Consider the following 18,744-nt stretch of genomic DNA (forward strand, 5'->3'; position numbering starts at 1 on the left):
TTGTAAATGCGTAAACATAAATGGCTGAAGTTTTGACAGGCGTCATTTGAAGGATCGAGCTCGACGAAAATGGTTCACATTAGTGAATACTAATGCCATCTCGTAGAATTTTTAGGTACTCATCAGACTGCCTAGTAATACGTCACACGTTTTTCTTTTGTTTATATCTTTGGATCCCGTTGGCTTCAAGGCAATTTTATTCTCTTGTTTATTTAAATAAAGGAAAAACGTGTTACGTATGATGTGCACGACCCCTCAATTTCATCAGGAAATAGCTGTAAAAATATTTAAACCTCTTAAATGGCTAGAAACATCAATAGCTGACATGCCGCGTCGAGAATATGCTACAACTTTAAACTGAGATTAAGGCAAAAAATGTTTAAACATTTTTTTACGAATTTTACAAAGTAATAGGAATATTGATTATAATTAAATTAGTTACAAAGTTGAAAAAAAATTCCTTCGCATCTATTTGTTGACAATATTTTACTTTAAAGATGATCAAAAATTATTTTTTTAATACATAAAAACTTTCAGTTTGCAGCTAATCATGTTTATTTATTAAAAAATGCAAGAAGATGAGGAAACGTCAATTTATCGCAGAACTGTAATGTGTTACTCAACTATAATATACTTTATCATTCAAATTCGAGTTTAAATGAGCGAATAACACCAAATGTTTTTTTCCCCATGTTCTTTTTATGGGTAATTTTTTAGACTCACCATAGTGTGGTAAAATCAGAAAACGAGGGTTGAAAGAACTGTTGCTTTCACCTACTAGGTGATGACAGTTGATCATGAAAATTTTTTAGGCGATAATATTTGTTAGTTTCATAAAAAAAATGGAGAGTTACGGCATTTATGAGGTAAAGGACGTTGTTTTTCCCCTTAATTTCCCTCACATCTATCGGGAGAAAGAAATAATTTTTTCTCTAATTCTCCTGATACTATGTTGCTATTGACGTTTAGCAATAAACTGAAAACATAATGCAAGGAGAGTTAGCAGGAAAAAAAACTTTCTTCTGCATATAAATTTCGAAAATTTGTGTTTGTTTATAAGATCAAGAAATTATATCAGATGAAAAGTTCATAATAATCCGTATTTTTAATCCAAATTTTTGATAAAAATTAAGTGCACAATTCATCAAATTTTTCATGTTTCATACACGGACGTGTGTAAAATTCAAACTATTCGGGGCGTAGACAATTTTTTTAAGAACCTAATAGTTTAAACAAACAAAAATTTGAAATTGGATCTCGCAGGTCCACGTTTCTTTATTTTACCTCAACGTGTTCGACAGCACGTGTTAGTACCAACCAATATTGTTCTGAGGGCAGACATTAGGAACAGCATTTGTTTTAAAAGTATTTCTGGACTCTGGATTTTTTAAATGATTGATCCTCTAGACTTTTTCCATTTGTTGCAAAATAATTATAGAATTTTGTTTTATTAAAAAATAATTCAACCAGGGTCCAGTCTAAGGCCTACAGCAGCCTTAAGATAGTTCTAGCTTGAAGCTGCTTGGACCCATGTTAAAGGGTTTTAATTGTGGTTTCAGGTCCGGGCAGGACCCTACACATTTTTTTACAAGAACGTCTGGACCAGACTGCTAGAAGTGAATGACTCTGTTTCGTTTGAATTTTATGATTAAAAATATTAAAATATAAATTTTCTTGGCCGATTAACAAGCAAGGTTTCATTTACTCACAAAGAGAAATTTGATTCGGTATTTAACATAATTTAAGTTCTTTTTTAGTTAAGTATTAAAATTAAATAAAGGTCAGTTGGAATTTTCTTGTTTGGAAAGACATCAAAAACACACGAAACCTCATCCGAATGAAAAAGTTTTTATTGACGCTTGTGCAAAATTACGATGCATTCAAATGACGTTTATGAGTTAAACGTGTGTATGACCCTGTACTGGATATTATATAAATGAATTTGAATGATTCATTGACATTGATCGAAGCTTTGTTATGTAGTCCACCGCAGTCTGGGGATAGCGATGGTGAATATATAGTTTCGCTATAAACGCGACTTCAATGCAATTTTCTCTACAAAGTTGGAATACTGTGGAGAATAAATCAAACCAACTTTCTTTTTTAAAAAAACTACTGCCACTTCTTGAAATAATGTTCTTCCAACTAAATTACCTTCGTTCTTAAGGCGACCTTTTCATATAGATGTGGTTTGCAGCGCTACAACTTTGCGCGTGGATTGAAAAAAAACAACTATTTATTGCAGGAAAATAAAATTTCAAAGAGATGTTATTCTTTATTGGCTGTTAATAAAAAACAAATTGTTTTTAAAAATTATGTGTCAGACCCAAGATCTGAGCTGTCAAAGTGGACCATGCAGTTTTTGCAAGGCTAAGCGGCGTGTAGTGTTGAATCTTGGGAATGTATTCTGGAACAGAAAGTGTAATACATTTTTGGTTTATTTTTTATTCCTCTTTAAAGTGACTTATTTTTTATGATGTCAAATTGTTTGAAATCGGTCAACCCGCTCTCGAGCTATCGTACATGCTAGTTCGAAAAACCTGGTTTTTATAAAAAAAAAAGTTTAAATTTATTATCATTTACGGTCGCGAATGATGATAAGAACCAGTTTTTCCAACTTTTCGAGCTATTTTTGGTACGCGCACGTTTATAACCCGCTCGAAATACGATGCGGGACAAGCTGCTATCATAATAGATCGAGCGCACCGGGAACGGACGGCATCCAGCGGCACGACATGACGCGCAAAAAATGCATATCTTGCCCAATTTTTCGAATTTCGGCCTACAATTTTACACGTATTTCTGGATATACATGAAGTCGATTAAGGAAAGAAAAAAAGCTGATATAGCTGATAGCTGATATAAGCTGATATAAGATTTATCCTAAACATTTCAATAACAAACATAATTTTTTGGGGTAGAAAAATCATTTTATTTTTCATTTAATCCTAATTTCCAGACTTTATCTTTATAGTTTACAATCTAGATACTGCTTTGCGTAATACATTTTTATATCGTCTTGTATATATTGCAAGATGACCCACATTCTTTAAAGTTAATGTATATAGGTATATAGTTTTAAAGAAGCAAGTTTAATTATTTTTTGAATTTTGCACGAGGTTCATATTTCTTTTTCTCGCGATCTATCCGCGAGGCGTTCGCGCGAAACAATCAACACCAATGTGAAAAGGTCTCCTATTTACACCCACCATTAATAAACAACTTTTCTCTCGGAATTATTTTTTTTGTAATAGTTTTAACCTGAAAATTTGTTTTCTTTTCTTGCGCGTCTGTCACATATTTCAGGACTTTTTTGTTTCCCCTGAAAATATACACCGGTTACATGAAAAGTTGTTACATACTGTACATTTTTGTAGATCTTATAGAATGAAGAGTCTAAAAAAAATCAAAAAAATATTGTTCCAATTCTTATTCAGTTTTTATTTTATTTTATTATTCAGCTCAGCGCTTATGCGATTGCTGAATTGACGAATGGCTTTTTTCTTTAAATTCTTATTTCTTAATCGATTCTATAAATATGGTCAACTTGTAAGGTGCTCTCTCTTTTCTTTTATGCTTTTTTTATTACCTAATCAAAATATTTTATAACATGTATCGTTTTGGTAATATTTTAAAAGTTAAAAATGCAAATTTGTGTTCATGGGAAATTATCTAAAAACCTATTTTTTCGGAAATTTTGTAAGAAATTGTAGATCTTAAAATCATTTTTATTTGAAATTTCTGTTGCATTTTCTAGAGATTTTGATTTGCTACGTGCAAATTCTCTATAGATCTGACCACGTAATTTGCATGAATGTTTACGCTACAAGCGTCATGCAAATTGGGTGCTCTGCTTTGCATATCGAAAAAGACAACATTCTGGTTTGTCGTGATTTCCTCTAAAGAAATTTCATTTCAATACTTTTATCAACACATGGGTGCTCTACATTATCCAAAAATACAAATTGAATTTGAGAGAGACAAAAAAAAAACGAATTTTACTCTCAAGTGAACTTGGAGTTTTCTCGTTCAGTTTAATTATAACTGAAGGAAAAGTTAATAAACCAAGAAATGCTTGAACATTGCTCTCCTGATCAATTTTCAATTATTCCTAAAAATATTATTTCAAACTAATCAGCTTGAATTTATTCATGCTAACACCGATTCTTCAACCAACAAATTGTATGCTATACTCATAGAAAAAAACAAATAAAAAATATCCCGAAAAGCTATCGCTATGAATAATGTGACTAAGCATTGCATACCGTTGATAGGCATGATGTAAAGGAAAGGAAAATACCTGAAGCAAAACCTGTTTCCCTTGTTTGAATAAAATCTTATAAAAGCGCCTGTACTAACAATGATTTTCCGAATAACAAAAAATGCGATTCCTATCCAATTTTCTTCTTTCCTTTAACACTTCTTTTCTGGCTATCTCTTTCTTTTACTTCTCTGTACGATTTTTCTGTAACCTATCCTCTTCTGACTATGTCTTGCTATGTCCCGGCTTTCTTTTGTTTCTAGATATTGCAGAACCTACAAAAAAAACGCACTGAGCGGAGGGGGCGCCTAAGCTCTGAAAATATGAATAAAAAGAAGTCCGGTTTCAGCAAAAGCGACCTTATTTTTAAGGTAACCCGCCCTAACGATCGCGCAAGCTCTTGCCCGCACAGCCCTCTCACAACGGACAATTTCGTCTCAATTTCCTGAAACTTGATGGAGGGTAGCACATTTTTTCCCTCAAAGAAATCTAGCCATGTCAAATCTCCGTCGAATTCAATACTGCGGTAAAGCTGTAATTTAAACGCATTAGCGAGCCGAAAGGCCCTTTCAAAATTCATGATATGCATATACAGCGTTAATTCACCCAGAATAACGCTAACGAGGACTCGATAAGACGAGCAAACTCCTACCAATCAATATTCACATTTTCGCCAGACTTCCTGATGTTTCGAAATATTTCATCAATTTTGATTATTCTTTTGGTTCAATCAACATTGTTTGAGTCAACTAAATATTACTAATCTTGGGTCTAGCTTCTAGTTTCTAAGTAACTCAAAAATAAGCTCCCTATTTAGAGAATGACAATTTACATTATCTGAATGAAATACGTTCCTGTAGTAAAAATTTTTAATTAAGGAATCAAATGCTATATTGAATATTTATGCTATAAGCTTGACAGATTACATTTTTTTCATGAAAAATCTCAATATAACTTTTCACGTGTCATAGTAGACATTGTAGATCTAGTAGAACTAAAAATGTGTGATATGCTAAATTTCTCATGGCCAGCCACCCTCTCCAAATTTATTTTATGCTTAAAAACCCGTTTTGGTAGGTGCATGTATATAATAGTTTATAACTCCGCCTTTTTTCATTGAAAGTGTCTAATTTTTTCGTTTAAAAATTAAAAAATCAACCTTTTTGACTACAGTTTGTTCATTTCACCAGGAGAGTTTAATTGCGCGTAGTATGAGCTTTTATTTTTTAAATGATTGGTTAAAAGTTGACTGAGTTTCTGAATACAATTTGTAGCGTTTTGATACGGATTCATATTTTTAACTCTTCGATTTTAGCGAACGATTGCCGAAAACTTCGTATCAGCTTACGCTGTAGTCGGGCATTTAGCTGCTAAATTAACTTAGAGTTTGATAACTCAAACAAATTTCATCCAGTTTTAATTAAAAAAGCATAATACGGCCAAAATTGAACATTCTTTCAATATATGTATCAATAGCAGAAAATTATGAGATTTTAAAAAACGTCATAAAGTTTTTGATAAAGTTGATAAAATCGGGGAAAAAACTAGAATCTTCGATATATTTACGATTGTAATTTTCATTTTTCACCCCGATAAAATGATGAATCCATAGGTAAACAGTTTTGTATGTCCCCTTTGAAACGAACAAAAAATTGGAAATTGAATGAAAAATGGCGGAGATTTGAACATATACATTAGACATGCACCTACCAACAACCGTATTTTCATCATAACATAAGATTATTTTAGGTATGGAAGGATATGAAATATTTAGGATATCACACCTTTTTTAGTTCCACTAAACCTACAATTCCTATTATGTTTAGTGAAAAGTATTTTGTCACTGTGAGACAGTGTTAACTTTGGCCTTCAATTTCACATAAAAATACACGTGTTCAAAGTTCAATTAAATGTGAAATTTTACGTAAGCTTGCAAAAATTTAATTTTTTGTAGCTTTTTACTAATTTTTTGCTTGTTTGGAAATCATCAAACAGCTATACTTTTTTTTAAAGTAGACGCGCATTTTTTATTTTCTATAGATTTAATTTTGAGTTAAACGTTATAGTTTTAGACTTAGAAAAAATACTATTTTTAGACATGCTCCGAACAACATGATTTGTTATTAAAAATGCGAATAAATGCAGCTCTCAGAGAGAAATAAGGTTAATGAAGGAGATTATCAAATAAACATAAAAGTTGCATGATTACAAAACTCAATTTATAATTCCTAAATGACCATTTAATATTTCCTATGAAAAAAGTAGTACCAAAATAAGCATTTGCTAAAGAAAAAGATTTGTATTTTATAAATAATCATGTTAAGTTTTGTTTAAAGTATTAACCGTAACCATTGACCTAGCAAAGTAAACGAATTATTTATATTTTTAGAATCGACCCTTTTAATTTTCATTTCAATCATTACTTTTGCTAAAACGAGAAATTGACATGATTTTTCTTAACTAAATTAAGAAAGCGATTTTCTATTTATTTTCAAAATAAATTCTATTTATTTAAGTTGTGTTTGAAACAATGTGCAGCAAAGGAACTTTATCAAATCAATTATTAATATACGTAAGTCGGGATCAATATTCATTGTCACTAATAAGGTGTTATGATAATTAAATGCTAATTTCAAAGTGCTTATTTTTAAATATGTCAAATAATTACAGTTATAATGATGTAGAAGTGTTGTATAAGGGTGTAAGTGCCAAAAAATGTAATCGAGATAAGACAATAATTCCATATAATACACTCATCTAAACTGATAATATACTTGTTACTGGGCTAATTCTACCACATGATGTTAAGGGTTTAAATGGGAAAATTGTGCGACGTGACTATTTGGCAAAAGACACGCTAACTACTCCTGATGACTGTTCTTTGACGATTTCTTCAAAGCCGCACTTATAGTTATAACTTATAGTTATGATGCTTCAGTTCTTTTCCTTAAAAAATTTAAAAGCAAAATTATTTTTAAATGATATCGTGAAATTATCATTTGTCTTTAACTTTTCTTTTTCAAAAAAATGTGTTTTTCTTAAATATACATTACTGTTTGTTTAAAAAGCAAATTTAATTTTCCATTCGCATTGTTCAAAAGGTTGCTCACCTTGTGAAATAAAAAATAAATATATATTTAATGCTCTAAAAAAACTTTTCAATAAGTTGTTTTTTAAGGAGGGTTCTAAGTTATAAAACTCTTTAGAAATTCAAAACAGGTGTATTTTTTATAATCCCTTAAATTTTTTTGTTAATTATCGGTAAATGAAGAGATTTTCATAAGCAAGTTTTGCGATATCCTCCTGGACACTAATGAAATTAGATTTAGATTACCTCCTTTGACTCAAACCCGACTGTAATATTCAACGTAAACTTACGATTAAATTTGAAATTTTTTATTTTTGAAGGAAACTCAACAACTAATAAATTCTTGAGCGAGTTTTGCATGACCTAAAAACAAAATAAAGTAAGCTTTCATTTTTAACATAGTTCAATAACCTTATAATCATAATAATTAAAATCTAATATCGTTTGCTATAAAATGTAATAATAAGCGCTGATTCCATTTAGATTTTTAAATTCTGTAATATCGAGAAAAAACGAAAATTCTTAATCACATCTGATCCTAAGTTTTTAAATAGTTCCCCCCGTCATTTGATTAATAGCACATATTAAACTTGGACCTTTTGACATACTGCATTACATAAAAAAAATTGTCAATACTAAACGACATTCACCCATTAAAAGTTCTCCAGTTCTCTAATTTTTCGGAAGTTCATTATTCTTCAGAGTAAAAAAAATCCTCCATCATAGTTTCAAAATTAGGACTAAAATAAGGGCGTGAGGGAAGAGCTGCTCGCTGATTGGATCGTTGGCTTCTACTTACAAGCATTCGCTTTTTCTTTCCGCCGCATACATATTATATTCTTCGCAGCAAATAGGCTACGCTTATACGTATACCACAATTAGCTCCCGTCTAGCGATGAAAAAATGCAACAGAGATCAACGACCAAACCGGATTTGCCCTTTTTAGGCCAAAGAGAATACCGATCCCTCATCGATAACCTTGTGATCCTGCATTTCACAGAGGCCAACGATCCCCTAAACGATCTTCGAAAAAGCGATCGCTGAGTATCTCATTATACATTCCTCTACTCTCCTTTTGTCTTTTTCATGCCTCCCTAATACCATTACTGCAATATTTTCTTCTCTTATTTGTTTCTTGACATCAGGGAGCTCTTGTTGAAACAAAAATCAAGCATGATTATTCAATTTTCATTTTTATTTTAATCGCAAGAAAAGTTTCGATATTTTATCTCTATAATCTACTCTTCCAACTCGAAGTATCAATTGCGCTTAAAACTTCCATAAAAGAAAATGGTCAATTACTTTTTGACTCTAAAGGGATTTCCGCAATAGCATTAATAATATATGATTAATATAATGCCAACAAATTCATTTCTATCGAATAAGTCAGGAATTTTTCCAAAATATAGCCTTAAATTCTGGAAGTTTCACTTCACCTACATACATCCCGTGGATTTAGATCCCCCTCTGTGCTTTTGATCGCTAGACGGTGCGCGCACTCCTGATTCAGCGCACGTGATTGGGCGTCCCTTCTTTGTCGCTTTTCGCGAGTCGCACACACGTAGCCGCTTTAAAGGAGCAGCAGAAGTGCAATGTAAAAAAGCGAAGTATAGAAAATAGAAAAATTATTTATAGAAAAAAAAATGTAGCTCTCAACCCCTTTCGTTAATCTGCGATCGAGTCTCTTTGCATTGACTAATGCAGCTGCGCTTTGTTTGGCTGTCTGTATTATACTTTGTTATCTAGCTTAAAGCTTGCCTTTTTGATGCTTTTGTGACCCACTGTTGTTTTTTGTTGATTGTTAACGCAAATTGTTGTTATTTATAAAATTCGACTACTAAGTATATCGTCTCATTTTCGTTACATTTATTTTGTTTCTATGTTTTTTGATGTTCTTGATACTGTCATCATTATAATTATTATTATAATTTATCATTACACAATATTATATTATATCATGGAAGAGCTTAAAATAATTCCTATTAACTGTTTAGTAGTAGAGCAGTGCAGTAATCGTTACATTGCCCTGTCACACGTGCGCATTCAAATTTAATGTACCTAATATACATTATATTTTTACAGTCTACCTGGTTTATGCAATTAACTAATCACGTGATTGGAATTTCTATCAAACTTAAATCTAAAATCTTCATATCTAGAAAGGAGTTATACAAAATTCCTAATTTGTTTCTGTTCATAGCGGATAAAAGGTTTAATAAAACCAAGAAAATAATCATTGAGAAAAGTTGTAACCAAACAATCTTCTCAGTGTTATAACTATTACATGGTCAAAATTTTTTTATTTAAATTAGAGAAATCTGATCCTTCAATGTTTTAAAATTAATTTAATGTATATCTTTAACCATTTTAAATTATATAGTAGCAGCGATACATGAAAAATTATATATTTGTTTAATATTAAAAAAGGCCACAATAGTGTTTCCATCCTTTTCTTATTGATTCTGATGGCGTTTATAATTTATATATATATATATATATATATATATATATGCGTGTGTGTGTATATTTATATATATAATTAAATTGAACATTATTTTGCTGTAGCTACGTGCTAATTATAAAAATTTTTAATAATGTTCTTTTAGTTAATAAAATATGAAAATATTTTTTAAGAATAATTGAATCTTAGCATATTACTTATTCATATTTTTGCTAGACAAACCATGTAGACTATATGTATATAATCAGAATATTGCTTTGGAAATCATTGTTTAGCATCTATGTTACATTTGGAAAACGATTGTTACATAAATGCTATAAACGTGTATTTTTGGCTTAATGGAACATAAGTAGCTGATGATAATAAATATTTTTATAGAAAAATGGAAAATTTAAGATTTTGTGCATTGCAATATGGTATAAATTTATTATCATCAACGACTTGCAACAGATATTTTTTGTATGTGTAGAAGATGCGCATATGTGTATTCGTTTTAGATCAGGTAATGTATTTGGTTTGTGAATTATTTCTAAGATCATCATCCCCTTTAAACCTTTGATACATTCAGTAAGCTCAAACGCAACATGTTGATTACTAACACATTATTACACATTACATTTTGGTAGAGCTACTAGTAAATAGCACGATTACGGAATCGATACGGTAAACCCGCATTTTTTTCGCAGTAATAGGTTAACATTTAATTTAATAAAATTGAAACCTTCTTAATAAATATTTTATTAGAAAAATTATTTCAAGTTACTAAACAGAAACAGTTTTTTCTAGCTGCAGTAGGTAGTAAAAAATTAGCTAATGATAGTTACCTAATTTCAAATGTAACTGCCGTCTAATTCCAGTTATGGTACTCATGAAAAAAGTAAGGGGAACTCTTTCACGCGGGTTTGTCGTAACCGAAACTGTCGAATTACCCGAGGGAAAAGTATATTAAAATATCAAAAGAAGTTTTATGCTTCTGAATTTTTTTATATTGAATAAAGGATCTTTCAAAAATCTTTTTGAACACTATCAAAACTACTTTTCTCTCAATGTATAGAATCATCATCTTTCTAATGGCGATAGAAAAAAATATGTTGTGAACAGATATGTATGTAACTTTTTCAGAAAAGTGCATATACATCAGTAAGTATTCGTGGAACATGTTTCATTAACTTTGACAATTTTTCAGATCATCCTAGATATTTCGAAAAGAGAGAGATTCAAAATATATTACAAAATTAGTATCAAGTTGCCGTATAAAGCATTATTTAAATGACAGAAATAAAAAATTAATATAAATCAAAGTAGAATTTAGATGTTTCTCTTTTCTCGAGCTTTTAGTACCTTATATACAAAGATTCTCACACCATGCTTAATAAGCAGAGACACATAAGCGATGTGAGGATCTCTCAACATTTTCAAAACAATTTTGCATTTCTTTTCTGTTAAAAGCATCGTAGAATCATCAAAGATTTCGATTTTATCGATCTAATGTTTTCCAATTATGTTTAACTCGTCGTGCGTATCTTTCTTATGTAGCATGCTTTTTCAAACTGATTTACAATTACTTGTCGGTAATTATCGATGTCAAGGATATCGATCTTTTAGGAAATCATTAAATTACAGAATTTTCAAGTGTTTCCGTATATGTCCTTAACATTCAGTGCCATACACTTTGTTAACAAAAGTAGAGACAGTAGATTTTGGCACTGAATCGCCTATTGAGAAAGCAGCCATTCCCATACCAATAGAAAATCTTAAAACCTATTTCAGCTTGGGGATTCTGTTGAGGCTTCCACAATTTCCAATGTTCCATCAAAAATATATATTTTATATACTGTTAAATTTATGTAATCGTGGAAGCTTAGTCACATAATTTTATTCTGAAAGTGTAAAATTAAACTGTTATATCTACGACTCGATGAAATATTGCTTCGCCTTAGTTTATGTATGCTCTATAAATTGTCATTTAATTTTATTCCATAAGTTTTAAATATGAAGAAGAAATCTTTTTGAAATTAGAACTGGGAATGGCTGATTTTTTTACAGGTTGAAGCAAAGCATTCAAGCATCCATTATTAGTTTTTGTTTAAATTTATTGTGTTAGGTCTAAATATGGACCAAAGTAAATAAAAATGGCGAAGTCCACAGTAAGTTGTTTTGTACGGCACTAGCTTGTTCGCTGTGCACTATACATAACGAGGCTTTCGGATGCCATTAACAGAAAGGGTTTAGTGAACTAAGGTACGTAATGAACAGTGAGATAGTAAAGGCTGGTCATTGTTGTTGGCAGTTCCTGAATATGGCGTCGGTGTTCATGCGGATTTTTAACCTGATCTGTATGATGCTTCTGATTGGCCACTGGAGTGGTTGTCTACAATTCCTGGTACCAATGCTTCAAGGCTTTCCTAGCAATTCTTGGGTTGCCATCAACGAATTGCAAGTAAGTTAAATAAAGCATAGCCTTTGTTGTCAAACGCATGTATTCATAGATTTAATTAAGACTGACTTCGTCAAGTCTTACTCTCTAAATATGAATCAGTGGAAAATTCACTGATTGAAATAATAGTTAGACATTTCACTAACTAATCAGTGATTTCAGACTTATTCACTAATCAGTTCAGTAACACCAGAGTAAATCATGCAAAGCATAACCTCTTAATTTTTTAATTAAGCGTTATTGTTACTATCTTACTTAAGTAGCAAGAAGAATTCCTTAATGAAATAAATTTTTTAATCTTCGGGCTGTAAGTCTGCTAAATTAACTACGGGATAAATATACTCTTACTCGTATAAGAATACTTACTTAACGGGTTTGTACATGACATTCCAATCTTGAAATTAAACCAATATGTGAGGTTGCTTCTCATTTAAAAGTATCTGAACTATTCCCTTTTTTAATAAGGGATCAGATTTATGAATTTTAAGTCTTCGCTAAGATTCTTTGATTGAATGTACTACAATAATATTTTATTATGATTTCTAAATTGACATGGTGCATTGCTGCCAACCCTCAAAAGTGCTTAATTCACTGAATCAATAAGTAACCTTACACTGATTGTCTGTGACCCATTTCTAGCTATTTGAATCAGTGAAATTTTATTGACAATTAGTGAAATTTCACTGTTTTAGATGTAGAGAGTACAGTTGTAGTTGTTGTTAAATTTATAAAATGATATTCAATGTTGCCCACTAATTGGCAATAGCTCTATGTGTTAACAACTTAGGCTGCGGTATGGATGGTGAAGCCTGTTAAAGTTTTTCGAAGATGTTTACATAATCGGGTGGTTCAAAAAGGCAAATTTCGAATATCGTTTAAAGGAACGGCTTTTTTATAGGTTCTAAAACATAAAAATATGTATTTTCGTTTTACTTGATCGGAAAATATTAAATTCTGCCACATCACCCCTCTATTTTGCTTTATTTCTAGACATTTGAGACTGGAGGGGGAAATTTTCAATAAAACAAGTTCAATTTACAAGTACCGTTAAAAATCAAATTCCTGGAATTTAACGTATGCATCGGTTGTTGATTTGGATCCTTCTGACCTCTTGCAGCATGCTTTAAAACAACGTTTTAAATGATTATTAAGTATTTTCCGGTACGTAGAATCTTAAATTTCAATGTTTCGTTATTCAAACAATATTTTTTTCTCATTTTACCGTAAATTATAGCTATCCTCACAATCAGAAAAACTAATCACGTAATGCAATAATGAATCATCTGTACGTTAAATTCAATTTCTTGGTAAATGTTTAAATAATTTTTTATTATTTAAATGTATTTTTTGACTTTTATAAGGTAGAAAAATATAGTTTATTGAAAATCTGAAAGAATTTTGTATGTCTGCTATGTTCACCACCTGTACATAGTTGTTTAAATAAATTGTATTCGTTTATCGATTTTTTCTACAAAATATTAAATAAATACACCTTTTTTTAACATGGAATAATTCTTTAACCCATTTTTTTAATGTCAAAAATTCACAACTTCTCTGAGTAACTTGAACTATTTCATTACAATCAGAAACCATCTGGAACCATTAACTAATAAGTTGATGTCAGTCACAAAAAGCGGAAATTTGATCTGTTTTTTTGGCTGTTTAAATAAATGTAAATTATTTTAAAAACTATGGGTTATTAATGAAAAGTGTAAACATAAGAGATCTAATAAAATTTATTTTAAAAATGCACAAAAACTACACTTTTCTGCATGATTTCAGCCAAAATTTACATTTCAACAATGAGACTATAGAAAGGATTAAAAATACAAGAAATCGATCCTGTAGATGTTTGGTTTACGCCAATTAGTTCATGTTATTGAGACAAAGTGTAAATTATTTGTATTTTGTCGAAAAAAATTTTTAAACAAATAGAACATCGAACATCTTAATGTTTTATATTGTCTGATTTGTTTATCTTGATGTGAGCCTATCGATAATTTTCGATAAAACCTAAAAAAAAGTATTGTTTAAATAAGCAGAAATTAAATAATAAAAAATACATTAAACCTTTACTTTTTCTATTAAAAGTTATCTGTGCCAAAAAATGTACAAAAGTAATATTTAAGATAAATATACCATAAAATACTTGTTTGTCGTTTAGGGGCTGGATTTTATGTCACGCTGAAAGAAGGTGGGGGATACAAATAAAATAGAAATGCATATGTTACATTCGTGCCAGAAATTTTAACAGTTTTTATAATTTACAGTCGTTTTATTCGAAAATTACGCCTTTCCGTCTTGTATTTGTCGAAATGGGGGTTTTACCCATGTTATTTTTGAGCGGCGGCACCATTTAATATTGTCTAATTTAAAAAAATACATATTTTTTGCGTACCTTCTCAAAATGATCCATTCCACGAAACGAAACTCCAATTTTGCCTTTTTTAAAACACCGAATTAAACATAAATCAATCTTCAGTCGGAGTTAAGAACGCATGTACTGATTTTAGTATCATATTTACTGAATACTCATAGAACTTTATTGTTTATTTTCTAATTCATATTATATATGTACTTATATTTTTATATTTATATTTAAATCATATCAATAGATTTTTAAATGCATCCCATACAATAGGTAAAAAAAACGGATACAACTCATTAACAAATTTGATTGCGTTTTCATTTTCGGAATAATTTTTTCAGTCTTATCAGTTTTCTGTTAAAATTAAGGTAATCGTTTGATTAATTTCGTTGAATATATCGTGCATATTTTTATTATTTTCATCATGTGTTTCTTAAACGAAAATTAAAAACTTCATGTGCGAAAATAAATTTTGTGGATTTCATACAATATGTATTATTTTTTCAGGATTCGTTCTGGCTGGAGCAATACTCTTGGGCACTTTTCAAAGCCATGTCACATATGTTATGTATAGGTTATGGAAGGTTTCCACCGCAATCATTGACCGACATGTGGTTGACGATGCTAAGCATGATCAGTGGTGCGACGTGTTATGCACTATTTCTTGGTCATGCGACGAATCTCATTCAATCCCTGGATTCGTCGAGAAGACAATATCGTGAAAAGGTATAACTTGATAAGAGAAATCTCATGTTTTTTCCATTAAATTATAAGACAAAATTACCTACGCAAGCCCTTTACCATCAACAAATTTTTTAGCATAGGTTTACTTATGATTAAGTTATAATTTTCAATTTTATATGCTTTAGATTATAATTTTCTTTTCATTTGTTTGTAGTTGATTTTTTGCATATACGTTAGGCTGTTAATTATATAGAAATTTATTTCTTTAATATTGTAATTAACTATCGCAAGTCATTTGACTAGCGTTCAATCTTTTAAAAAATAGTATCTGTGATGTCTGTTCAGTTATGTTGGCATATAGGGTAAAGCCACCTATTATCAAGGATTAACCAGGTGTCAAGAATCGCTAAATATTTTTAATGGCAATAGGAAATTATATGTAAAATAAAAAATAATTCAATATCATAATAATTTAAATACCCTAAACTGCAAACTCTAAAAAACTCCATACTTTTTTAAGATGAATTCATTCCGAATAGACTAATTAAATTAACTATCTCTTATTAGGTAAGTCTTCACTATAAAGACATATAATAACATACAGAAGATGTAAATAATATTTTCTGGTTCGAGAAAATAATCACCTAGGTAGTCCTTGCCTAAAGCTTGCCAGCGCATTCAGTGTTAAATTAAGACCGGCCAAACGTACACATGCAGTGGCGCTTAAATTATTTCCAGTTGGAATACATAATAATGTGACACGCTGTCCATTTGTCACTGCGCTGATATTTTTTCACGCTAGGGTCTTGGGCTTGATTCTCAGCCAGAAGCCACCAGGGCAACAACTCTCGGAAGTACTAAATCTGGACTCATTCAATTCAAGTCCCAGTCTATCTGATGAGCTGGCTCCTCGCGAAAATGTGGATTGCCTTCAACCCTCATGTTGGTCAAGTGTTTTAAAAATTGGCAGTGTCCAATAAGCATCCATGTTACTGCATTAAGCTGCCTTATTTCCATGTTCAATAGATCTTCAACCCTTTTAATACATGTACTAGATATGAATTTCTTAAAATGCACCATTTTTTTGGTTCCCTTCCAATACCCGTATCTCGCATGCTTCTCTGAGAGCCATTTTCTAACGAATGCGTTCATCGATGTGTGCACTAGGGTTCCAGGCCAAACAGTGGCTGTGAAGCCGAAAATGAGATTATTAGAAAGAAAAATTTAAATAATTCAAATACACACAGCACCCATAGATTTTTTTATAACTCGTTTTTCCGATTATTACAAAAACGCCCTGAAAGTGGAATCTTTCTATAACTTCAAGTTTTTGAGAAAGTTAATGGTGAACGCGTTTTTGCCCAATCATATTTAAGCAACGTTAGCGAGTGGGCTTTTTGATTTTTCATCAATTACAAATTAGATTTTTAGAACTTTTTTTATCCCAAAAATCTATCGAATGTTGGTTTTAAAACAATCAGTTAAAAAAGTGATTGAAAAATAATAAATTATTTTTTCCTGTATGAAATGGTTCATAGGTATAAGCTCAAGAATATCAGTGATTTCATAATATAACGTATTTTAAACAATTTTACATCGAATGATTGAGATTTGCATCATAATATTGCCTAAGTTTACACATGGTCTTGCTTAAGGCTTTTAGTTCGATGGCCTAAGTTAAGCAGGGCTTAGCTGAGTTTTACTCGGATGGGGAAGGCTGTACTAGATGGGGTGTAGCTTTTTAAGCTGCTTTCATTCGCGAAATAATGTTTTAGCGTGGTACAAAAGCTTAAAAATAATTTTAAAGAAAAAAATCCTTCAATGAAAAAAATAGTTTCTTTTTATTATATCTGTAAAATTATAAGCTTAAAAATCAGTATAATAAAATACTTGTTTCTCACAACCGACATTTTGGGTTGATGTTTTTAAAAATCCTAAATACTTTTTCTTGTCAGTATCTCACTTTACGTTGAAAATCTTAAAAACATGGATAGTATTTAAATTCCAAGTGCGCTATTCCGGTTCATTTAAATACTTTCACTGAGTAATATTTTTGCTGAATAACTTTCTCGAGTTAAAGACATTTTGTATTCAAGAGTAGCAAAAAGAGGGTCATTTTTCTTTCTGTATCTTATTAATTTAGGGGAAGACGAATTTTTCGAAAGAAAATATTTTTCCTCAAATAACATCCTTGTACACTGACATTCTTCAATTAAACCGTTAATTTCTAAGTTATGAAATTACCAATTAATTATTTATAGAGAGAGGTTTAAATAAATTTATTTACATAATAGGTGAAGCAAGTGGAAGAGTACATGGCTTACAGAAAATTGCCAAGAGAAATGAGGCAGAGGATTACAGAATATTTCGAACATCGTTACCAGGGGAAATTTTTCGATGAGGAATTAATTCTGGGCGAGCTATCGGAAAAATTAAGAGAGGTAAGACTATTCATCATCATCATTAGGAGTTTTCATTGATTGCAGTGATCAGCCACATATGGACTTCACTTTGTCATAAGAAGGTCGATCGCCCTTTTTATAAAGAATTTGCATGACTGTTACTTAAAATTTTCGCATGCATAAATTCGTATTGTATATATCCTGAAATGTTAAGCATAGTTATTCCGATCAAATCTTATTAACATTTTGCTCCTTCTATTTTAAATGAATTTTCTTCACATATTCAAATCCTTTCATCAACATTCACCATCAATATAATCAACAAATTCCATATTTTTAATTTATAACCTTGGTCATTTGGTAAAATTTCAAAAATATTACGAAATTACTGTTTAAGTGTAAATCTTGATGGTAGAATTAGTTTTGAACTTGAATTTTAATTAAAGAACTTCTAAAAGAAATTACATTAATAATCTACTTCTTATTGTTAAAATGTAGGACGTCATAAATTACAACTGCAGATCGCTTGTTGCATCTGTACCGTTCTTCGCAAATGCGGACTCGAACTTTGTATCGGACGTCGTCACAAAATTAAGATACGAAGTTTTCCAACCAGGTAATAAAATTAAATTTTTAGATCAGTACGTAATGAAAAATTCTGCTGAAATAAAACGTCTGAAAATAATGAAATTTTATGTAATATTTTCTATTATTTTCGGTGAATAGTTTCCTAATAATCGGAATTAATGCATAGTGATTTTGATTCCCATCCCTTAAAACAATCACTGTGATACTACTACAAAGCTGTTTAGTAATTTTTATTGAAAGCCATACCACTATTCATCTTCTTTCTTTTGATACGAGGGTAGTTCAGCAAGTCCTTAGAATGACCAACAAATGGCGCGCGAATCGCTCCAAATCATCTGTTTTCAGTCAGTACCACTCCCGAATAGATATATGGTGCAGTCACAGTCCACATCTTCTGAGTTTACGTGTTTTTATAAACAATTGAAAAAAAAATTGTTCGTTAAGAAAAATGGAAA

The 18,744-nt window shown here is 30.7% G+C and overlaps 1 protein-coding gene across 4 annotated transcripts in view; it reads left to right on the forward strand.

The window, feature by feature from the left end:
* Window positions 1-18,744, forward strand: part of LOC117174676 (potassium/sodium hyperpolarization-activated cyclic nucleotide-gated channel 2) — a 167,274-nt gene that overhangs the window by 137,450 nt on the left and 11,080 nt on the right. For all 4 annotated transcript variants that reach the window (XM_033363974.1, XM_033363975.1, XM_033363972.1 and 1 more), the window contains 4 exons: window positions 12,101-12,250; window positions 15,123-15,341; window positions 17,594-17,740; window positions 18,200-18,317. In XM_033363974.1, coding sequence (XP_033219865.1) covers window positions 12,101-12,250; window positions 15,123-15,341; window positions 17,594-17,740; window positions 18,200-18,317 — 634 coding nt within the window. The remainder of the gene's footprint in view (window positions 1-12,100; window positions 12,251-15,122; window positions 15,342-17,593; window positions 17,741-18,199; window positions 18,318-18,744) is intronic.

The sequence above is a fragment of the Belonocnema kinseyi genome, chromosome 6, assembly GCF_010883055.1.
Source record: "Belonocnema kinseyi isolate 2016_QV_RU_SX_M_011 chromosome 6, B_treatae_v1, whole genome shotgun sequence".
Lineage (NCBI taxonomy): Eukaryota > Metazoa > Arthropoda > Insecta > Hymenoptera > Cynipidae > Belonocnema > Belonocnema kinseyi.